Consider the following 25,095-nt stretch of genomic DNA (forward strand, 5'->3'; position numbering starts at 1 on the left):
TAATTTCCCTTTTATCTCGGTAAATTTTTTTTTTTTAAATAAACCCAAAGTTCTTCCAAACCTGCTTCAGAACATTCGTCTACATCTGGTCTGAATGTTTAACCCTCTGTCCTGTTTTAAGACCAGGTTCAGAGAAACACATGTATGAAATAACCTTTGAATTTACTGAGTTTTCATGAACATCAAAATTAAATAAAGGAAAAGACAGGATTCACAATGAAAAGTGCAAAATTCAGAAAAATAAAGAAAGGTGACATAGAGACAAATTCTTCTGTGAACTGACACAAATGTAACACTGGGTCTTTATGGGTTAATTAAAGTGGAAAATAGACGTTTCTGCTTTAAATACACTCATCACTGTTTTGTTTGGTCACTTTAAAATATCGAAGTGTCTACTGACACAGAACTGTAGCACCAAATATGGGTGTGTCTATGACCACAGAGCCAAACAGTGCCCTCCTTATATCATGTGTAGACCATCATTTACGTCCTGAAGAGTACAAAGACAGTCATGTGAATAGGTCCATCTGTGACACAGTGGACGTTTCACTGACTGGGCTAAAACTCGGGCTGCAACATGGAAGTTACTGGTTCAAATCCTGGTCAGAGTAAGTTTTTACCTCTGCCAAGGAGGTTCTGTTTCTGTCTGTGTTGGTTTGTCTGTTTGTGTGCAAGATAACTCAAAAAGTTACGGACGGATTTGGATGAAAATTTCAGGAAATGTTGATACTGGCACAAGGAACAAATGATTAAATTCTGGTGGTGGGGGGGCCACTGATCTGCCTTGGCAGAGGTCTGCGCTCTCTGAGTGCTTCTAGTTTTTTTTTTTTTTCCCTAAAGTTTTTCAAATGAGGGGGTCGGGTGGGGTGCACGGCACTGGTAGGTAAATCCTACATTGATATAAATCAGCCACTGCGACAACGTTCAGAATGTAGAATAACACAGGAACACAGCACTGAACTGACTCTGAAGTCACATGACACACTGCTACATCTAACATGTAGCTCCGCCCACCTTCTCCATCCTCCAGAGCAAAGAATACCATAAAACGTATAGAGTATTTTAAATCAAAAATTCCGATTCTATACTATATACTATCACTATTTAGTGGTTTCTTCCATATATGACCACCGTACTGTGGAAACAAGAGGAATGAGTTCATGGAACAGTATCTGTGATTGGCTCTGGGACAAATGATAACATTTGATTGGCTCTGTGGTAACAGACACACCCATATTTGGTACCTCAGTACTGTGACAGTAGACATTGGCAAAAAAATATAAGTTTTGTCAAATTTCTGAATCCATATTTATAAAAGTGTGTGACGTCCATAAATTGTATGTTGGGTTCAGCCCTGTGCATCTGCCTCAGGGGGGGTGTTCAGTCCTGTGTGTCTGCCTCTGGGGGGGGTTTGTCGTGGGTCTCTGGCTGTGCCACGTTGAACTCTGCTTCGTACATAATCTGCTGGATCTTCATTTTGGTCTCACACCGTTTCTGGGGGGCCAGTCTCTTTAACGCTGGGACGAAGCTCAGCAGGAACAGCTCGTCCTCGTCCCGTGGTCTGTTGGGGAAGGAGGAGGCGTGGTCTTTGTGGGGCCATTTTGTGGGGGCTGATGTGGTTTGGGACGTGGACATGGACAGCGCCTCGTTCATCAGGCGCCGTTTGCGTCCGGGCTTGTTGAGGGGGGGCATCTGTGGGCCGGACGGCACCTTGGCCAGGACGGCCATCTGAGTCATGTGGGCGTCTGTGGACCCTGAAGGGAGCTGGGCCACAAAGGCCACCTGAGGTTTGATGTCGTTCTGACCCCCGGGGCCCTTCATTCCAGACTGGGGGGTCTTCACCCCCTCTGATGACGTGGGTTCTCCTTCCATGCTTCCAGACTCGTGGTCGTGGTTGTCCTGGTCGTCGTCGTTGCTGCAGATGTCCACCACTCCGCTTCTGGAGCCCGTAAAAGGTGCGATGAAGTTCATCAGCTGTCTGTACTTCCATCTGCTCTGGACCACCTCCCCCTGTTTTTTACTTTTGATTTCCATTCGAACCTCCTTCAAGTATCGGTCCCTCATGTTCTTCCATTTTCTTTTGCACTCCTCAGCTAGAAGACAAAAACAGAAGAGTAAGATTTTGATGGTGCAGAATGCATTTATGGAGGTAATGTTTATGAAAGAGAAGAAGAAAAGAAGAAGAAGAAAAGAAGAAGAAGAAAAGAAGGAGAAGAAGAAGAAAAAGAAGAACCAGTCCTGTTGGAACCACCAGAACAGTCACAGCTGTTTACTTTGGTTTGACTAAAAACAGAACAGAAGACAAGGACACTGAGGACAGAAGGACCCAGACCTTCAGTGACATGTGGACGTACACAGATACTCTACAGTCACTTGTTTTTTTTAGCCTCTTTTTGTGAACAGCTGATTTTTAGCTTGTTTTTCAACCTTTCGTTACGAAGTCTGTAAAAATGCGTCTCAGTTTTTCTCGTTCTGACTCTTTAATTTGACATATAGTTCCCACCCCCTGTAGACACCTCCTGTCCTTCAGAACTATAACTCCAGCTCTACAAACTGCACTCAGAATGTCAATGACTGAACTGTTTTAAATTACATTTAAATGATTGTTTTAGGACTTTGTTTAGTCATGACAATGGTTGGAACCATTTCAGGTAGAACGATTAACTGCTGTCAAATTCCCAACAGTTAGTATGACCGTTTAAATTCTAATGATCATTATAACTGTGTTTAATGACCAAACTCTGACATCTCAGTGGTCCTGCTCATTTCCAGGAGGTTTTCAACGTGTGGTGTCTGAAAACATGGAGGAAGGAACGGACAGCAATCCAGAGACGACCCCCCCGCTCACACACACATACGCTAAAAGGACAAAGTAAATATAATATATAGTAAGGCTGCATGATATGGGAAAAAACTGACAATTCAATTTTTTTTTAACCCTGTGATATATTTTGCGATATTTCATTCATTCATTCATTTATGTGTTTTTAACAGAAGAAAAAAATCAAACATCTTTTGTGTACAAGGAACTAATGGCAGAGCAAATACATTAATAAACAAAGGTGGTCAAAAACTACTCAGGAGGATATAATATCTGTGTGGTGCCGACGTAAACGGTAAAACTCATTAGTTGTGTTTCCTCTCGTTCTGTGGACACTAGGGATGTTACGATATGAAAATTTCGTATCACGGTTACTGCGACCAAAATTATCAGTTATCATTATTATCGCGGTATTGTTGAAATGTGCTCAAAATGTTCAAAAACTACTAATACACACACTGAAATAATTTAACCAAGTTGTATTTTGAAAAAACAAAAAACAAAAAAAAAAAAATAATTGGCAAAATGTACTTTCTATTGCAGAAACATTCAAATATTAACATGTAAACATCAAACATACCGTAAATTCCGGACTATAGACCGCACCTGAATATAAGCCGCAGACCCTAATTTTAGAATGAAAATCAATTTTGTACACGTATAAGCCGCACCGGTTTATAAGCCGCGGGTGTCCACCAGTGGCGATTTCTCATGGACTGCAAGAGAAGCCCGGCTTCCCCTATCATTACGAAAATTAAATGGTTAAATATGTTTGGTTGTGTTGACATTTCATTGACTACACGTGTTAAAACATGTTCATCTCACAGACGAGTTCGTTCAGAATCAGCTTTATCACAAATCATCAGACTCGATGTTGTTCACTTCTCATACATTCCCGTTGTGCTGTTTCCTCATACGATCTATGGTCAATGCATTTCCCCATTGAAGCCTGGCTTCTATGGGAGTCTATGGGACCGAGTGGAACCTTTTTTTTCATTGAGTCAAAACTGGACGGTAATTGGATAAAGGTTTTCTTTGAGTTCAAATGAAATTATTCCCTGTATGTAAATGGGTATGATATGTGTGAGCTTGCTGTCATATCTATAGGTTGATTCGTTGTTAATATGATGATTAAAAAACAAAAGACAAAAAACGAGGCAATAAAAGGATAGTAATAAAAGCACATTTTCGCTTTCTTTTTTTTTTTGTCGGTGGACTTATCGGTGTTTCCTTTGGATTCGTGCCGATACAGGATTGACTTGCTTTTGCACCGGCTGTGGATTCACGGACTTAAAATGACTTGAAAGACACTTGAAAGTGAACAAATTTTTGTTTTTCGTTAGAGTAGGACTTTTAATTTATTTTTAAAATATAAAGATTAAAAACAAGTAATTACATCTGTTGTAATATCATTTTCATTTAACATTACGCATGACGTGCGCATTAATTCTGAGATGCTTTAAATTTATGACGGTCTCTGGAGAGCTTTATTGGGTGTTTTCATTCAGAGTTTTGTTTTGTATATTTGTGAAACAATATTAACATTTGAAGGTTTACTATTTTTCCTTAAAAGTTCCCCTTTTGTGTGTGTTAATATTAACTTTATAAAGGTTAAGTTGTTAATGTTATCCATTCCTGCATACCTGGTAACAATAGACAGATTCTTCCCTGGGGTGTGGCAGGCAATAAGGGAAAATCGTCGTATAAGCCGCGTCGTAGTATAAGTTGCAGTGTTTAAAGCATGGGAAAAAAGTAGCGGCTTACAGTCCGGAATTTACAGTACAAATGTGCATTAAAGATGGAACCTTAAGGACACTGTTTGACCATTTTCCATATCAAGTTTGAGTTGTTTGAGCTTCTTTTTCAGAGATAGATAGTCTCTCTCTCTCTCTCTCTTTCAATTTGCGGTAATCAAACCCAGTTATCATGATAATTAGAATTTAACCTGTAATACTAACCGTTGGGAATTTTACCGCGGTTTACCGTTATACCGGTAATCGTTACATCCCTAGTGGACACAGAACACGTTTCAGTTTCATCCTTCTGTAGCTGAAATAATTCCAGATAACTGACAGTGCTTTTCTTTTTGGCACCAAGTCTTTGTTTTTAGGGATTTTCTCTTGTTCGTTGCTCATATTTCAATGATGTTACCAACAACTCACTCCATGTGCAGGGGGCGTGGTCTGCTTTGGCAAACTGATTGAGAAGGACTGTGATTGGTGGATGGCTGTGTGCAGTGTGTGTCAGGTACCCAGGATGAACTTAGATGAGAACATGTTCAGTTCATTTCCCTCCTATTTTGCAGGACCTGCGATGTGACTATTACACACACGTACATTGTGATGACAAAGCTCAACCAATATATTGTGCAGGTCTAGTATACAGTAATATATAATCTAATAATATAAGTGGATATGGTGACATTTTAACGTGCGGTGGACAGAGTCTGCAGTACATTTCTCCTCATGGACAGAACAGTCTGTCAGTTTGGTTCATTTTATTTTTATATAGTTTATGTTGTTTCAAACTCCTTCACCACAGATTTGTTTACCTGTGGTTGTATAGAGGGTATGCACATACGTCACTTCCCCCCCGTGCCACGCCCCTCTAAGTCAGACTGAGTGGCAAAAACCAACCTGCTCAACATGACGGAGTATAGCAGTAAACACAGCCAGACCAGGAAAATGTGAAATCTGAAATTAAATTAAGGACAGTTGAACTGGACATGGATCTGTACGAGCTACCAAAGAACAAGTGGACCATGAACACTGATATGTGGACAGAAATGGAGTATCCTGACCTGATCCAGGGTGGAGGGGATCAGCGCTATTTTTACCTGAAACAAATATACATGGTTTCATCATCACTGACAACCAGGGTCCAAAACTAGGGCCCAGAACCAGCTGATCCACAGTGCATTTACAGTAGACCGTGGACTGACCCCAGTGAATATATGCATGATCTACTGGGACTGAGGAGATTTACTGAGTCTAGTTCAGATCAAATACTTTATACAACACAGATACTACTGCTGTGGACCAGCAGGGGACCACTGGATTCTGGGAAATTAGGAGATTTTTACACCTGTTTTTAAATTACCACATTATTCTTGTAATATTAGGGCTTTATTGTCGGAATATGACAACTTTAATCTCACCAAAGAATGACATTTTTGTTAAATTATGAGGGTTTTTTTTATAACTACGACTTTATTCTCATAACATTGTGATTCTTTTTGTATTCGACTTTATTATCATTAAATTACGGGCTTTATACTGATATTTTATGACTTTATACTCGTAGTGACAAGTGTTTTTATTTCCTTATGTGGTCCTAATACTCCGTCGTAGTTTTATTCTCCAGTTCCCCCATATTGGAAAAACTGGGTTAGCCTCAGTTTCAGTTAGTTTACTAATCATATACGAGCACAAGGTTCAGAATCACAAAATGAAGACAAAAACCATGAAAGATCTGATCATGAAACCAAGAGCTTTACTAAGAAGTAACATTAGCCAAAACAATATGTCATTTAAGGTCTGATTTTACCCAAAAATACAGAATAAATTAATGTTACCTGACACAAAACAGGATCCACAGATCTAGGTTTGGTTTCCTGGATTTGTGGATCCACTTACTTCTCTTTTCTTTCTCTTTCGGTGCCTGTAAAACGATAGCTCCGACTGCTTTTCAAACCTATTCATACAATCAATCTTCCCCATTTTTTGCTGAATATTGTTCTTCAGTTTAGACAGTATTGAAGCCAACGCTGCCACTCATCTCCCTCTTTCTGCCACTCAGTGGGTGGAACCGCGGTGACTTCCACTAGCAGTGATGTCACGTGCATACCCTCTATTATTGTTCTTCCATCCACATGACTTTAATATGTTCATGTATGCACGCTTGAATTCTACTGAAGGTGCACCAAACAGAGTGTTCTTTCTAAATCTGTCAGACTAGATCTCATACATGAACTTTGAACATTAAGGCAAGTCTTTTATCAACGGTTTGTCTACAGTGCAGTTCCTCTTCTGTCCATTAGGTGTCACCTTTAATACACATTTTTATATATTTGATGTTTACATGATAAACAGAAAGTACATTGTGCTGATTATTTTATTTGTTGGGTGTTTTTTTTTAAATAAAATTTGTTTAAATATTTCACTGTGTATTAGTAGTTTTTGAGCATTTTGAGCACATTTCAACAGTACCACAATAATACTGATAACTCTGATCATTTTGGTCCCAATAACTGTAATAAGAAATGTTCATATGGTTCCATCTGTATTCCTAATAATGTCATATCATTGTTTCTCTTTGTTTTAATTCCTGTTTTTCCATAACACTAGTGACCTGGGGTCCTGGACAGCCTCAGTCAGATGGACCCAGCAGGGTTTACACAGACCACAGGGGTCAAACATGTGGCCCAGGGACCAAAACCAGCTCAATAGAGGGTCCAGTCCAGGACCTAGAATGAATGTGTAAATGCACAAATGACACGGAAGATATGAGCGATTGAGGATGTTCTAATAATTTTAGGTCAATTCAACCTAAAGTGGGTCAGAACCAGTAAAATACTATCGTAAAATAATGAAAAACTGCACATTTTCCTCTTTGTTTTAGTGAAAAAAGTAAAATTACACAGAAATGTTTACATTTACAGACTATCCTTTTATAAAAAAAAAAAAAGAATAACCTTAAATGTCTTAATAGAAGTCTGTGTACTCATACCAATATTCAGTCTGTTATTACATGTTGTGTGTATTTGTAGATCCACTGTATCTGTACGATAGAATGAACATGTAGAAATAATAAACTATGGTGTAATATGTTAGTAGTATATCCGTTGGTAGTACTAGTAAATGTAGTACTAGTATAGCCACTGGTAGTACTAGTATTTATAGTAGTAGTATATCCACTGATAGTACTAGTATTTGTAGTAGCAGGATTAACAGTTATGGGTATTGTTACTGGTTGGTTTCTGTTGGATTATGTTGGATTATGTTGGGTTGTGTCGGATTCTGTTGGTTCAGTTGATTTCTGTTGGATTCTGTTGGTTCTGTTGGATTCTGTTGGGTTCTATTGGATTCTGTTGGTTCTGTTGGTTTCTGTTGGATTCTGTTGGTTCTGTTGGATTCTGTTGGTTCAGTTGGTTTCTGTTGTATTCTGCTGGTTCTGTTGGATTCTGTTAGTTCTATGGTTTCTATTGGTTCTGTTGGGTTCTGTTGTATTCTGTTGATTCTGTTGGATTCTGTTGGTTCTATGGGTTCTGTTGGTTCTGTCCATTGCTTTAACAGTCTGGTTCATTCCAGTCCTATATATAAAGTGTCATCACATGACCTTTGTTTTTATTTGTTCTTATATAAATTAAATGTGATTGACATAAATGTTTAGTAAATAAACAGATCTGTTCTTATCAGTGTCATTCTGCAGGTCCATCTACAGGTCCCTCTACAGATCTATCTACAGGTTCTTGTACAGGTACATCTACAGGTCCATCTACAGGTTCTTCTACAGGTCCCTCTACAGGTCTATCTACAGGTTCTTCTACAGGTCCATGTACAGGTCTATCTACAGGTCCCGCTACAAGTCCCTCTACAGGTCTATCTACAGGTTCTTCTACAGGTCCCTCTACAGGTCCATCTGCAGGTCCCTCTACAGGTTCTTCTACAGTTTCATCTACAGGTTCTTCTACAGGTCCATCTACAGGTTCTTTTACAGGTCCATCTACAGGTCCTTTTACAGGTCCATCTACAGGTCCTTTTACAGGTCCATCTACAGGTTCTTCTACAGGTCCTTTTACAGGTCCATCTACAGGTCCTTTTACAGGTCCCTCTACAGGTTCCAGTGTCTATATCTGTGCAGGTCTTAGTGGATGCTGTTCTCCACAGTGGGCTGTTGTTCCTCAGGTTCCTCCTACTGGTGCAGGTCATGCTGGTTCATGGTGGTTGTAGTTCTTCTGTTTGTTGGTGTGTGTTTGTTTTGCAGACCCGGACCCTCCGTCTCACCGCCTCCGTCTTCTTTCCTTTTCCGCCTCTGCCGCCTCTTTGTCGCCCCTGCGGAACACACGCGGCTCGGAGCTTCCACCGTGTCCGCGTCCGTCTGTGCGTGTCCGCGGACCGCCTGCATCATTCGCCGTGCCGTGCTGTGCCGTGTTTGGCCGCGTCTGGCTGCGCGATACCGGAGCGGGACCGTGCCGTTATGGCCGCGCGGCCTACGGGGTGCGTCCGCAGCTGCTACCGCTAACACGGTGCGCGCGGCTGCATCCGCTCCACCGGCCAGACCGGGTCCAGGATCAGACCTGACACTTCTGAGGAGAACATGGACTAACGGGACAAGAACCCCCACCCCGGAACCCCCCGGAACCCCCCAGACCGACAGGGGGTCTGATGTGAGGCAGTTCCACCGCAGACCCACACATGAACCCAGACAATAACCCGGGTTAAAGTTGACATAAACACACAAACACACTCACAGGGCAGACCCAGAAGGACGCTGATGCTCCTCCACGCGTTGGTCCGACTGTCGGTGCAGCGGTAGTTCGGTAAAGTCACATTGTACAGCTCTGGGTAATTAAACACTGACAATATTAACTTTTCGTCCATTTTGCTCTGGTGTGTGAGCTGCGCGGACGCGGAAGCGGCAGTGTTCTCCCGCCTTTTCCGCTCAGCAGCAGCAGCAGAACGGACGGACGGACGGCAGTTACCGCGAGCTGCCGCGCGTGTCGCTCCGCTGTCGGAGGAGGACAGTGCGGCGAGTCTGCCACAAGGGGGCGCACTGAGGATGGAGGACAGCAGAGGAGTCTGAGGGGGACACAGTGGACCCATGACAGGAGTGGACAAGAGAGGACAAGACACGAGGAAAGAAGACAAAAGAAGAAAAGAGAGAAAGCAAAACAAGAATAAATAAAAAGGAAAAAAAAAAAAAGGAAAACAAGAGACATGTTTAACAGTGAAACAATCACAGCAGTGAAGCCTTTATTAGGAAAATTATTTATGAAAATATATACCTAATCAAAGTTCACACTGAAAAATCACACATTTAATTCACCAAAATGAATCCTCATAATAATAATAATAATAATAATAATAATAATAATGTAATATAATAATTATTATATTATATTATATTATATTATATTATATTAATATAGAACAACTATTTTGGAAACTAATAGACTGTTTCCCTTTCACATGGTGTCATGTTTTTGTACCAAAACTGTTCTGTTCTTGATAAACCTGATCTGCTGTAACATGTTTCAATGTAAATCAACTGTTATTTGTTAGGGAAAAAAAGTTTGTTTGTTTTTTGTTTTTTTTTGTTTTTTTTTGCATATTATCTCCATGAAAAGAGTAATAATTAGCATTAGAATATGTTAAAATGTGAGATTAAAATGTGAGATGTCAGATTTTATTTCATTGTTTTAATATCAATTTCTGATACTGGGTTTTAAACACATTTCTTTACTTCAAAAATAAAATGCATGGACATTTTTGTAACTCCATGAAAAAAAAAACAACTTGATCACACTGTTTTTTTCATGCCTATGGAGGAATAAAAACACTCAAGAGAAAAATCTTAACTAAGGCTCTCATGGTTAGTGCATGAAAGGGTTAAATATGTTTCAATCAACCTAATATTTGTTACAATTGCCTTTGTCTTATTTTATAAATTTATATAGGAAAAAACGGACATTGTGATTTTTTTTTTTACCTTGCAATTTATATTGCAATATGAAAAAATACTCAGGTGGATATAATATCGGTGTGGTGCTGACGTAAATGGTCAAACTAATTAGTTGTGTTTCCTCTGGTTGTGTCGACACAGAACACGTTTCAGTTTCATCCTTCTGTAGCTGAAATAATTCCAGATAACTGACGGTGCTTTTCTCTTTGGCACCAAGTCTTCATTTACGGTGATTTTCTTTTGTTTTTTGCTCATTTTTCAATGTTGTTACCAGCGACTCACTCCATGTGCAGGGGGCGGTACCCTTTAACTTAGATGAGAACACGTTGAGTTCATGTACCTCCTACATTATAGGACCTGTCATGTGACTGTTGTGCACATGTACATCACGATGACAATATTCAAACGATATATCGTGCTGCTCTACACCACATTTCCACCCACTGATCTGATGCGTTTGTGTCATGCCTTGTGCAGATGGAGGAAACTGCGGTCAGTGTTTGACAGAAGTCCATTATGAAGTGTTTATCTGCTTTATGGACTGGGTTTTGGTGCAGAACATGTGGAGTGGAGGTCCAGTGTAATTAACCTGTGTTCGTTCACAGTCTGAGATAAGAAGGACCACGCCAGCGTCTTCACACCTGTCTGAGACTGCAGACACACAGGGGACAGATTATGACGGGGTGGGGGGGTTAATTAAACCATAGAATGTTCCTGCAGCTGGGGTCCTGTCAGCCTCATGGGTCCGAACAGATGGAAGAGGGTTCAGCAGAAGGTCAGGAAGATCATCCAGTGTTGGAGATGTTGGAAGAACACAGAAGAACTCAGAACTGAAGTCTGTCTTTGTCTGTCTGTGATGAAATATAAGTGTGTCTGCTGTTCTCTGTAGATGGACGACGGTGGATTAGAGCCACGTAAGGAAAGAAAAACACCTGGAACTGTGTCAAGAACGGCAGAAAATATAGAGAGAAAACATGTAATTATATTAGAATAAAGTGGAATACAAAAAGAGTCATTGTATACCTTAAATCACGGGTGTCAAACTCATTTTCTTCCGGGGGCCACATTCAGCCCAATTTAATCTGAAGTGGGCCGGACCGGTAAAATAATAGCAAGATAGGCAATAAATAATGACAACTCCTAATTGTTTTAGTGCAAAAAATAACATTCAATTATGCCAATATTTACATTTACAAACTATCCAAACAAAAAGGATGTGAATAACCTGAAAAATTTAATTTGTTAAGAAATGTAAGTACAATTTTATCAATATTTTGCCTCAATTTATCATTTATACATGTGCATTACCGATCAGATCTACAAAGAAATGTTACATTTAGTGACAGGCAGAATATTGTTAAAATTGCACTTAATTTTCTATAGACATTTCAGGTTGTTCATATTTGTTCAGGTTACTCACATTTTATGGTTAAAGGATAGTTTCTGAATGTAAATATTTTCATAATTTAATCCTTTCATGCATTAATTGTGAGAACCTTACTGAAGATTTTTTTTCTTCAGTGTTTTTATTCCTCCTTAGGCATGAAAAAAACAATGCGATCAAGGTTTTTTTTTTCTGTGGAGTTAGAAAAATATCCATGCATTTAATTTTTGAAGTAAAGAAACATGTGTTTAAAACCCAATATCAGAGTGGGATATGAAAACAATGAAATAAAAACATGTTTAATGCTGCTAATCTGATGTCTTCTCACATTTTAACATATTCTAATGCTATTAATTCCTCACTTCATTGAGATAATGTGCAAAAAAACCTTCTTGTCTAACAAATAATAATTGATTTACACTCAAACATGTTAGTGCAGATCAGGTTTATCAAGAACAGCAAAGTTACAGTAATGGTATGAATGTCAGGATATGAGATGATGCGTAAATGTCCATTGTGTTGGCTGATATGGAACTAAAACAACTAAACCGTTGTATACAAGAGAACAGCTGTAGAAGAACTGTCCACTGAAGTGACTTATGCATGAAAGGGTTAATGTTTTTTGCACTGAATCAAAGAGAAAAAAATTGGTGTTGTCATTATTTATAGGTTACTATGATATTATTTTTGAGTTCAATGCCCTAACTTGCACTTTACAAATTCATCCCACAGGCCACATTGGAAACTTTGGTGGGCGACATGTTTGACACCTGTGCCTTAAACCATCTGTTTTACAACTGAATAACTGGTTATAGAGGAAAAAAAAAAAAAAGATCAAACCTAAACAGAAAGAGTTTAGACAAATGTCAGCATCACAGATGGACAACAAAAGTAAATATCAAATTAAACAATTTTATTTCAATTATGAATATCATATGCATTTATTTACAATATTTACAACATACAAATAATATTAACATTATATTCACATGTATTTTACATAGATATATGCATTTATTAATTTGAAACACTGTATGTTTAGAATATGACATAAATAACATAATAGTCAAATACCAGTGTATTTGAATAAATGTAGTTTATTTATAGAGTTTATAAAATAAACCCAGAATGACGGCACTAAACTGGGCCACTTTACAAACATTCACACTCACTAAACTACAAACATGTTTTCTCATTTCAAAATACATTTTCCTGATGATATAGGTAATTACCGATAAAAATATAAGTTTGGTGTAGATTATTGGAATTAAATGTTTTTGAGTGGATGTGAACCTTCCCTTGACTTCACACTTCAGAATGAGTAGCAGTGGATATTTGTGTGTGTGTGTGTATGATTATATGCATAAATATGTAAATATGTTCACCCATACATGTCAGTGTTCGTGGCAAATTCAAGAAAAAACTGGACCATTTAAGAGGAAAAAGAGAAACTGAAGTCTGTTAGACAGACCAAGCAGATCTGTGTGTGTGCGTGCGTGTGTGTGTGTGTGTGTGTGTGTGTGTGTGTGTGTGTGTCTGTGTGCGAGCATGCGTGCGTGTGTGTGTGTGTGTGTGTGTGTGTGTGTGTGTGTGTGTGTGTGCAGCTCCTGAGGCCAAAAATAACTGTGGTTTGTGCAGGAGTAGGTGACCTATGAAAAGATAAGACACAAGGACAGACAGAGTTATTGAGTTTCTCCAGAACAGTTACATGAAGTCTGTGAACAGTAGGAGGATGGGTATAAAAGATTTGAATATGTATGTTTTCAGACCATTTAGGGTTACAGGAAGGAATTTTTTTTACTTATCTTATTTTTCAGTCGGAAGAACCAACACAGTCCACAGATCCAACAAATCATTCCATGAAACGAAAATGCATAATCCAAACTTCACTAATTAAATAATTAATTTGTACATCAGATGGAAGAGGAGTGTGCTGAAGCTTCCTGCTTCTTTTTCCTTCCCTTTATCCTTTATACATGATCTTATAGTACATCTTCAACTTGGACCAATAGAACATATTCACACAGCAACAATGAAAACAATAGGAATGATGAAATAAATATTCAATGTTACATACAAACTTTACACTTAAAATCCATATATATCAATAGATAGATAGATAGATAGATAGATAGATAGATAGATAGATAGATAGATAGATAGATAGATAGATAGATAGATAGATAGATAGATAGATAGATAGATAGATAGATAGATAGATAAAATGTGTTGATGGTGGGCAGGGCTAACAGGCTCAGTATTTGGTGGGCGGGGCTAACAGGCTCAGTATTTGGCCTTTGTGCGTAAACCCCAGAGGAAAGTAGAACCTCATAGAATGTTTCCATTCTACAGTAATAGACCAGTGGGTATGACTGTATTCTGGAAATTAAAAAATTATTACACCTGTTTTTAAATTATGATCTTATTTTTGTAATATTTTGGTTTTATTCTGGTAAAATTATGACTCTTTTTGTATTTGATTTTATTCTCATAAATTACAGGTTTTATCTCAATATTTTACAACTTCATTCTGGTAGTGACAGGTGTTTTTATTTTCTTATGTGACCTTAATACGCTGTCACATTTATTACTTGTATATGGAGACATTATTGTATGTTCTGAGGTATCTGTAATGAAAAAAAATAAGAGGGAACATTGATAACTTTTTTTTTTTTCCCCACGTAACAAAACTTTCAGTCCAGAATTGTCTCCATGACAGGACAGAATAATGACAGGGACATTTCATGTTTCAGACTCTGCCTTTCAGCATTCGTTTCCTGCAGAAACTGTCTACACTATGTTTCTGTAGACCATCAAGAGAAGAACTGACTCTGACTGAACCTTTGTCTTTCTTTTTAATTTTGCTGTAATGGACATTGTAAACGTGTTTTTTTTTTTCAGTCTCATCATCCACATCCAGCCTTTGCACATTTCAGTTCAGACAGACATTAACATGGTGTGAGCTCACAAATTCACTATATCTGAATTCCTTCTACACCCGTCCTATCTGTGGCTCTTCCCGCTCCGTTTCCGCTCTCTTCTTGCCTTTGTGTCGGCAGTAAAAAGCCCTTCCACGTGACATTCTCAGAATTTGAGAAGAGCGTCTTTAATAGATGCAGGAGCAGTGGCACAGCATATTTTGGGCACAGGAGGCAGCTTCCTGTATTCATGTTCCTGTGGAGTAAATGTGACACCATGGATCCAAACAGGTGCAAAGGATACACTAAAGGTCATTTTAACCCTTAAAGACCCAAACGTCCACCTTTAACCTAAACCATCTACTGATCTAAACTGTTTAATACCTATTGATCCATTAATCCTATCAACCCATGTCAATAATTGGTGTAAAATACAGTTCTTCATCTTTTCATGTTCATCAGATATGACCCATTTGGATGTTCAGAGGCTCCGTAGTGACCGTGGAAACACTGTCATCTTCTCCAACATTGATTCCCCAGCAGAACCCATGGAGTTGGATCAATGACAGTGGATGGACACACTGGGTTTATGTTCAGTTAATGACAGATTGGACTGAAAAAGGCAGCTTTTTCCAAAGTTTTCTCAGTTTTTGGGTTATAAATCCTCAAATATAGTCTCAACATGATGATCAAAGTAGATGAATCAGTGAATTAAATGTAACCCGGACAAAAAATGTGAATATATTACAAATAAATATATGGAAGTTAATGGTGTTATTTACAATTAAAAGGGTCAAAAAGTATAAACATGTTAAACGTTGCATAAATATGTTAAAATAATATTTCAATTGTAGTGCAATATGTTTAAAACATTTAAAAGTACCTTGACATGAGTTTAAAAAACATTTGTAATGTACAATGGAGTTGATGTGGTTCATTTTGTTTTATTTTGAAAAATAAAAGGAAGTGCAGTGTCTGTATACAACTGCTCCTGGTCAGTATTTGTATTAGCTTTATGCTTGTGAAACCGGAAGTGAATGTACGGATAAGTGTTAGCTTAACATCGAGAGAAAAAGTTCAAATGTGTTGCTGTTGTTTTTTAGTGTGTGGACCATTTTGAGATTGTTGAATTGGCAGTCGGAGATAGTGGGAGTGCTATGGACGTTTTCAGCCCAAAGATAGTCCTGCAGCTAAGTACTTTTTTCCGACTCCAGTGTAACTCTTTAGCTCAACGTGTATTAGCATTCACTGGCTAAGTGAATGTGCTTCTGTGGAGGAGAATAGCTAATCCATTTTTCTATAATGACTGTTTCTTGTAATTAAGGCTTGGAATATGAACTTTGGTCGTGTTTGGAGAGCTTAGAGACTCTGAGAATTTAACCTTTGGAGTACTATTTTTCTGGACACTGCGTGTGGAGTTGAGCGGGACCAGAGGACGTGACCGCCATCTTGGGACACAGCTGCACCCTCCTTCAACACCTGAACTTGGGGTGGACATCTGCACCCTGAAACACTAGACCAGGTACCGCTGAACTATTATTTTTGGCTCGTAAGAGTGAAAGGGCCATTAAGTTTTGGGCCTCACTGTTCACAATCATCGTTCAGGCCTGCATCTTTAAAGTTTACAGTAAAGGACATTTTATTACTGTGAGCATAAGCAGTAATCTGATGGTTTGATCACTGTTATCTGTTAACATAAATTTACTTATTCAGTAAACTGGAAGTTCATTACATTTACTTATGTTTGGTCATTTACTTATTGATAGAGTGTTAATTGTGAATGAATGTGATGTGGTTATAGTTTAAAAGGTGAATACTAGGGGTGGGAGTCTTTTACCATCTCACACTTCGATTCACTTACGATTTTTGGGGCTACAAATCGATTCAAAATGACTTTCGATTCAAAACGACTTGATTCCTAATGATTTCTGCTTCAGTCTATAGGTGTTCAAAGGATCCTCATGATCTACTCCAGTCTGCTTTGCAAGACAGTTTGACAGATGCAGACATTAAAATGTCTTTTTCACATTTATTCAGTTTTAAACATTTATCCATGCTTGGCAGGAGTTTGGTGAGGCACAGAAGTGTGCGTTGGTTTTCCTCTGGTGTCTGACTGTGTCACTGTGTCATGAATCTGTAAGTCTTTCTGTGATTACTCACCTGAATCTATTCCCTCACAGTGAACAATTTCTTAGTGCCATCCACCATAAACAAACTGTGTGTTTACAAGCAGAGCCAGTAGGTAACTTAGGCATCTTTGGAATTTTGAGGCGACGTGAATTGTGGGAAGCGAAGGTTTGCGCAGCCGCCTGGCAGCTGCCGTACAGCCATATATTATATGGATGCAACAAACACGAAGCGGAAACGGCTGGAGCTCCACTTCCCTCCAACCGTTTCCACGTCATATTTGTTGTATCCATATAATATCATATGGCTGCACTGCAGCTGCTGCTGCCAGGCGGCTGTACAAACCTCCATGTCCCACAATGCAGGATTGGACACTTTTAGCTGAATTGGACCCTTTGGCAGGCTAGATTGAATCCTTTGGCGGGCCGGATTGGACCCTTTGGATGGCCAGACTGGACCCTTTGGTGGGCCAAATTGGACCCTTTGGGCTGGATTAGACCCTTTGGTGGGCCGGATTGGAGGTTTTGGCGGGCTGGATTGGACTCTTTGGTGGGCCGGATTGGACCCTTTGGGCTGGATTAGAATTTTTGGGCCGGACTGTACCCTTTGGTGGTCTGTATTTGGCCCACAGGCCCCATGTTTGACACCCTTTGGTTCTAAACCCTGGGTACAGTAGGAGGCTTGGACTGTTATTACTAATATATTGGAGCAGAACACTCCACAAAGGTTCACTGAGCTTTAAAACACCAAATGTATTTGGACAGTAAATGAAACCACAATACTTTTAATTTCCTCTGAGAAACAGTTTGGACACAGACACTGTCACGTCCCTTTAATAAGTCTGCTGTTCTTCCTCTGTTGGTCTGGGCTGGTCTTTAACATTAGTGCTATTGGAGTGTTCGTCCCATGGTTGGTCTGTAATTATTATTAGAATGTCAGTTAACTGTTACCATGGTAACACCACCATGAGTGTACTTGGTTCCTATATTTCCTCCCATATTTTGGTTAAATAAGGTAAATACTATTGAATGAGTTTATTCTAATCAGGTTTAGACCTATCTGTTGGAGGAGGTGGGGAAGAGGAGGTTGACAGCCCATCTGTCCTCCATGATGGACAAAGACTCCACCCCTTCCAACACACACTCACTGCACTGAAGAGCTCCTTTAGTGACAGGATGAGACACCTGAAGTGGATGAAGGACAGGTATGGCAGCTCTGTCTGTCCTGCAGCTGTTAGGCTTCACAACAGAAACTGATTCAAATAATTCTATGTTATAAACTGTGCAATAAACCGTATCTTTAATCCAACCTGTGGCATGATCACCATGTACACAGCTGTAAATTGTATGTAGGTTTTTGGTTTTGGATTTGTCTTTACTTTGATTTTGCACTTCTTTTGCTCTTGTGTGCTTTTGGACTTTGCTGCTGTAAACCTGGAATTTCCCCTTGTGGGACTAATAAAGGCATATCTTATCTTATCTGTTCATTGTCCTGGTTTGAAGTTTAAAAACAGGAGGAAGTATTTGAACTTCATTATGTTCAGTTATTTATGAGAAATGGGGGTGGGGTTAAATGTGAAAAATAGTTTCTCTTTTATCTCAGTAAATATTTATTTCATAAATTGATCCAAAGTGCTTCCAAACCTGCTTCATAACATCAGTCTACAACTATGGAGAGACGTTTGTTTTTTAATTAATCAATCAAAAAGAATGCATTTGCAAATAAAAAGAATAGATTTGCAACCAAAAAAGAGATTTGAGAGCAAAAGACAGTAAGTGGCAATCAAAAAAAAGATAATTTTGCTTTTAAATCTGGCCTCTTTGCTTGTGAGTTAAAAACTTTTACTTGAGACTTCAAAGGTTTTGCTTATAAATCACTCCTAATAAATCACTAATGTTTAAATCCCAGCCCTATGTTGTAACCTCCTCCCTGTAACTCACTCACTCATTCCGTTCTCTGCTGAGATTGTGAATGTACAGGCTGTAGCCCACACTATTTAGTGTAATCTATTACTTATGAGATACATTTCAATTTCAAAGAGCAACAGACTATCAACTGACCTCCCAGTAACAAACACAACGGAGAAGTGGGTTTAACGTGGAAGCCGGAGCCGGCGCTGGAGCCAGGTCAAACCCACCAATAGAAACTCTTCTCTCATTCATCAGCGTAGGCCCCGCCCATTAATTTAATTCGCAAGCAAAACTTTTGAAGTTCCAAGCAAAGAGGAGTGATTTATAAACAAAATAGTCTTTTTTTGATTGCCACTTACTGTCTTTTGCTCTCAAATCTCTTTTTTAAATTGCAAATCCATTCTTTTTGATTGATGAATAAAGAAACAACTTTCTCTCTATAAACATGTGGTTTGAATGTTTAACCCTCTGTCCTGTTTTTAGGACCAGTTTCACAGAAACACACATGTACACTCTCAGATACTGTTGTATGCTGGTCATGTGGTTTGGAAAATAAATGGAATGAATGAATGACTGAATGAATGAGTGTGGCATTTGTCCCCTCTCCTCCACTCCTCTGTATCTGGTCTTACAGTCTGTGTCTCTGTCACCTTTTGGAGGTTCAGTGTCCATCTCAGACACTGATGGACCTGGTTCCTCAGGTCCAGTCTGTGCCTTCATCTGCCTCCTGATGAGGAGGTGATTATTCTGGGTTTATCAGAGCAGTGGAGGAGAGCACTGGACTGGGACTGAATCAACACCAACTCTCCTCCTCTTCTCTCCTTCTTTCCTCCTCCTCCTCCTCTCCGTCTCTCCTCTCCTTTCCTCCTCTCCTCCTCCTCTCCTCCTCCTCTCCTCTCTCCTCCCCCCTCCTCCTCTCTCCTCCTCCTCTCCTCTCTCCTCTCCCCTCCTCCTCTCTCCTCCTCCTCCCCCTCCATCTCTTCTCTTCTGCTGCCTCGTCTCACAGGGTCAGTCAAAGAGCGGGAGCTGTGGATGTGAGCAGCGACCAACACACATCCAGACGCAATGCAGGTACAGTACACAACATTTATGACACTGAAGGCATGTCAGTGTTGAATCTGAACTGTTTCCATGTCAGTGTTGAATCTGAACTGTTTCCATGTCAGTGTTGAATCTAAACCATTTCCATGTTAGTGTTGAATCTGAACTGTTTCCATGTCAGTGTTGAATCTGAACTGTTTCCATGTCAGTGTTGAATCTAAACCATTTCCCTGTTAGTGTTGAATCTGAACTGTTTCCATGTCAATGTTGAATCTGAACTGTTTCCATGTCAGTGTTGAATCTGAACTGTTTCTATGTCAGTGTTGAATCTAAACCATTTCCGTGTTAGTGTTGAATCTGAACTGTTTCCATGTCAGTGTTGAATCTGAACTGTTTCTATGTCAGTGTTGAATCTAAACCATTTCCATGTTAGTGTTGAATCTGAACTGTTTCCATGTCAGTGTTGAATCTAAACCATTTCCATGTTAGTGTTGAATCTGAACTGTTTCCATGTCAGTGTTGAATTTGAACTGTTTTCACTGTGAACCTCCTCTGTTCTTTCTGATGGCTAGATTTAATCTGAATTCAACAAACCTTGTTGCTGGTTTGTTGCTGCATGGACAGATATTTCACTTGTTTTCAGCCCCTTTGCCTCAGATTTAGTGTTTTTATCTTGTTTTTAGACACACTTTTTTCGGTGTATGCTTGGTCTGTGTGTCAGCCTTGTCTTTGTTTAGTGAGTTAAGTTCTGGACTTGGTCAGACCCGGTACCCCGGGTCTGACCGGGGTTTGACACTGGTTTGACACTGACACCGGGTTTGACACTGTTTTTCACACTGTAAAAAATGTCCTGCTAGAAATTAGCCTAATATTCATAAATCTGGTCCAGATGTGTTATATTGAGCAAGAAGTCTGTCCATGGGGTCATAAATAGAAGTCTAGGCTAGAATTCTAAAAACAAGTAAAAAGTCTATCAAATGAAAAAAAAAAAAAATAATGTGCCTTAAAACTAGACAAAAATGACAGAATTGTATCAAACAGTGGTTAGTACAAGAAATAAATTCACAGTCATTTAAGACAGAATGACTTTAAATGTTGAATTTGAGTCTGAGTGAGGTGGAGATAAGAATTTAAATCTGAAAGAAGAGGAACACGGAGGAAACATAAAAATAAGAGGAACAAGGAGGAAAGCATTCTGAAATAAGAGTTATTACTGTCATTAGTTCAGATTCTTAAATGTAGAAGTTGTTCCAGTGGTTTCAGTCTAAAATAAGAAAAACAATCTGGATCCTCTGATGGGATCATTTGGTAAATATTAACAAACCTTGTTATTAGTAAAATCCACTTGATATTAGTTGGATAATCTGATTTAAAAAAGTTAGATATATTTTTAAAATAATATTTTTCTTATGTAAAAAAATTATCGTCAAATTTTTTTCTAATTAGATGAAAAATCAGACAAATGTTCTAGAAATCAGGTTTTTTCCCTGTCATAGAGTTAATTTTTTACAGTGTTGTTAAAAACACTCAGTCAGCAGGTTGGGACCATCTCTGTATTTGTATTTTGGGAGGTTGGATTTTTATTTTGTCCCAGTACCTTTTTTCCAGTACAGGGTCACCAGCCTTGGTTTTGGTTTTGCTCAGTTCTTTGGTTTGTTCTGGCTCCACCTTTGGGTCCAATCTCATTCACCTCGACTGTTTTTTTGTTGTTTTTTTTGGTAAATACTTTGTTTGATAAATAACAGCTCTTACATAAACCCACTTTGACTGAGACCCTTTTGTGGTCTCCATGATTACCTTCAGAGACCCCCCCCCCCCCTCTGCTGGACTCCTACAGAGGGGGGTCACATCCATATTTAGGGTTTAGAGTGTGGTCATGCAACCTCGTATCGACAGCACAAACCTCAGAAACACTGACACATGCATCTGAGTTCAGGGTTTAGAGTCTGTGATCGACCACAGGAATCTGAATATGTAAGACTGTACTGAGTGAAGGCAGAACAGGACGGAAAGACCGAATGTAGTTCAGTCTGAAACAGTCCTGTTTATTCTGTTTTATTCTGTTTATTTAGTTTTATTCTGATTTATTTTGTTTATTCTGTTTTTGTCTATTTATTCTGTTTTATTCCGTTGTATTTTGTTTTATTCTGTTTTTGTCTGAATCATATTTCTTTTGTTCTGTATTTATTGACTTATTTGAACGCATGTGTTTGTTGATCGTTTCTGTCCCTGAGTCTTATTTTCCTTTAACTTGTCTTCTGTTCTGTTCTTCTGCTGTCGTCCATGTTCTACCCTGGTTTTTCATGTTTTTACTACCTTTGTCTGTGTAGAAGCCCTTTGGGTGCACATCTGTAGTTTTTAAATGTGTGATATAAATAAACGGACTTGACTTGATAAAGATAAAAGGTGTTAGTTTTCCAACAGCAGATCTGTCTTTATCCTGAAGGAAGGTTTCATGAAAGTGAGTCCAAAGCAGCAGATGGAGGCAGGCTCATCAGATGTTTATTCAAATGGGAGGATGCGTAGGTGTGTGATGGTGGAGACGGTGGATGTAGTGACAGTAGACGGTGGAACAGTGGACCAGCTCACTACTGCTGCACACATGACGTCTTCTAACCTTTGAATTATACATCATCTCTGATCTAAGCTCCTGAATCACCTTCAGTTCAGAGCTTAGTTTGTCAACCACAAAAACACAGACACCAGGGCTTATGTGAGTCATTAAAAAGTATTAAATTTGATGTCCAGAGGCATTAAAAAATTAAATATACTTAATGGAATAAAGCATTGTTATTTATTTTGATTCTATAAACATTTAATAATTTCGATTGGAAGTATAGTGTGATGATTGACAGGCCAAACCCTTTACCAGACTATTGTTTATGGCTGAAGTCCCAACACCACATGTTTGGAATGCACTGTGCTATGAGCGTGTTCATGCTGTGGAGAAAGAGCGGAGGGAATATTGGCAAATGTGCGAAAAATGGGAAAATGCAAGAAGTGATTGGAGGAGTAACTATTGAGAACCTGGTGAAAGCCTGTGGACGGTAAATGTATATATAAAACTATATATAAAAGTGTATGTGCAGTTGGACATGGGCATTAAATGTGATTAAAGTGGCATTAAAAAGGCCTTTAAAAAGCATTAATTATATTAGCTGATACCTGCAGAAACCCTGGACATGTAGATGAGTTCAGGCACGTTTGATGGGTTGAATGATGTAACTTTTGAACTAAATAAAATTTCATGTTCACTGTCTGTTCTTTTCACAGAACCCCGTCCTGAGGCTAGAGTTATGCTGCGTTTGCACTGCGTTGTAGGGACTCGGCTCGGCTTGGCCTTTTCGCGTTTCCATTACAAAAAAGGACCTGGAATCTGGTACCCAGTACTAGTTTTTTGGTATCACCTCTGCCAAGGTTCCAAGCGATACTAAACCGTGACGTATAACACTGCAGACCACTGATTGGTCAGACAGTTTTCTCTGTGGCCCGCTGTTTTACAAAAAACAGATGCGTAAATATAGTAAATATTAAATAAATATAGCGGTACATTAATCCACATGATAACAGCCCAAAACTACACCATGGTCGGTCGAGGAGATACAGTCTTTGGTGGCCGACGTAAAAATTCAGACGAGACAACACACAACGAGCGAGTTTTCAGCAACTCTCTGAGCAGACGACATGGAAATAACGCGCCGCATCGCTATGACGTCCAGGTACCGTAAAGTCAGTAGTATCCTGTGATGGAAACAGTCTCCAGGAATACCGAGTTGAGCCGAGCCGAGCTGGTTCCACGTAGTGGAAACGCGGCATTAGACTTACCACAGTAGACGTGTTGGGCTCGTATGCTTTTATTAGTCGTCATTTGAAAGAACATATGTTCTTATTTCTACATTTAGGATGTAGTTGAAACATCACCTTAACTACATCAGTTTAAACAAAACATGTATGGATTAAACTGAAAGGAAACATTGACTCAGTTTGGTGTCAAACCTCTGGCTGAAACAACCTAAAATACATCAGATTCCTGCGTCCAGACTTTGGATCATGTAGAGGTGCAGAGACCTTTAAGGTGCAGCACATCAGGTCTGAGCTCCTGGGTGGAGGTCCGAGCTCCTGTGTGGAGGTTTGAACTCCTGTGTGGAGGTTTGAACTCCTTTGTGGAGGTTTGAGCTCCTGGGTGGAGGTTTGAGCTCCCGCATGGAGGTTTGAGCTCCTGGACGGAGGTTTGAACTCCTTTGTGGAGGTTTGAACTGCTGTGTGGAGGTTTGAACTCCTGTGTGGAGGTTTGAACTGCTGTGTGGAGGTTTGAACTCCTGTGTGGAGGTTTTAGCTCCTGGGTGTAGGTCTGAGCTCCTGTGTGGAGGTTTGAGCTCCTGGGTGGAGGTTTGAGCTCCTGGGTGGAGGTTTGAGCTCCTGGGTGGAGGTTTGAACTCCTTTGTGGAGGTCTGAGCTCCTGTATGGAGGTTTGAGCTCCTGTGTGGAGGTTTGAGCTCCTGGGTGGAGGTTTGAACTCCTTTGTGGAGGTTTGAGCTCCTGTGTGGAGGTTTGAACTCCTTTGTGGAGGTTTGAGCTCCTGTGTGGAGGTTTGAGCTCCTGGGTGGAGGTTCATGCACCTTTTAGTTGGAGTTATCTTTTACAGCCGCCTCTGATCTTTTATTGATGCAGTTTTAAGGGGTGTGAATTATTGAGTAATCCTCGGTGCTCTGTATTCTTTGGCATCCTTTCATATTCAAATAGGAGACTGAGCCCACCCCCCTCAGCAGCTCTGTCTATTCTATCTGCACCAGCCTTCACATGATGTGGTTTTTTCCAGCTCTTAACAAAAAGTATTTGAATTATACACAATCTCATCATCACCGAGCCAATAATTATGGAGGAACAACGCTGTCGTATTCAATAATATATACAGAAATATAAATATAAAAATGGATCAATAAATTCCTCCATGTGTCAGTACATGGCACAAAAAAATAAAAGGCATTTTTTATGACATCTGTAAAATGGGTCAAAAATGCTTATTTGTTTTGTCATTTTTAACTGTTTTAATTTTATGTTACATAGTTATTTATTTTAACATTTCCTTTTCAGTACCATTTATTTATTTTGTCGTTTTATTTTATATTTTCCCTTGTTTATTTTTTTATTCCCATATTTATTTTTCCTATTTTCATTTTCTTTATATCTCTGTTGTTTAACTGTTTGTCA

General features: G+C 39.3%; 2 protein-coding genes across 4 annotated transcripts in view; one reads left to right on the top strand and one right to left on the bottom strand.

Moving 5' to 3' along the window:
• Positions 1–17: 17 nt before the first annotated feature.
• LOC115430393 (transcription factor Adf-1) lies at positions 18–9,482 on the bottom strand. Its single transcript, XM_030150386.1, has 2 exons — positions 9,294–9,482; positions 18–2,093 (listed from the first exon to the last, which is right to left on the bottom strand). Exons 1-2 carry the CDS (start codon positions 9,421–9,423, stop codon positions 1,381–1,383), a joined length of 843 nt encoding a protein of 280 aa, XP_030006246.1. The 5' UTR covers positions 9,424–9,482; the 3' UTR covers positions 18–1,380.
• A 10,339-nt stretch (positions 9,483–19,821) lies between these two features.
• kcnip3b (Kv channel interacting protein 3b, calsenilin) overlaps positions 19,822–25,095 on the top strand; it is a 35,321-nt gene continuing 30,047 nt past the window's right edge. For all 3 annotated transcript variants that reach the window (XM_030150387.1, XM_030150388.1, XM_030150389.1), the window contains exon 1: positions 19,822–19,914. In XM_030150387.1, coding sequence (XP_030006247.1) covers positions 19,909–19,914 — 6 coding nt within the window. In that variant the 5' untranslated portion in view covers positions 19,822–19,908. The remainder of the gene's footprint in view (positions 19,915–25,095) is intronic.

This window comes from Sphaeramia orbicularis, chromosome 12, assembly GCF_902148855.1.
Source record: "Sphaeramia orbicularis chromosome 12, fSphaOr1.1, whole genome shotgun sequence".
Classification (NCBI taxonomy): Eukaryota; Metazoa; Chordata; class Actinopteri; order Kurtiformes; family Apogonidae; genus Sphaeramia; species Sphaeramia orbicularis.

Coding starts and splice junctions, on each gene's coding strand:
- LOC115430393 (XM_030150386.1), bottom strand. CDS start 9,423: ATGGACGAAAAGTTAATATTGTCAGTGTTTAATTACCCAGAGCTGTAC. Junction 2,094..9,293: donor CGTCCTTCTGGGTCTGCCCT/GTGAGTGTGTTT, acceptor TTTGTCTTCTAG/CTGAGGAGTGCAAAAGAAAA.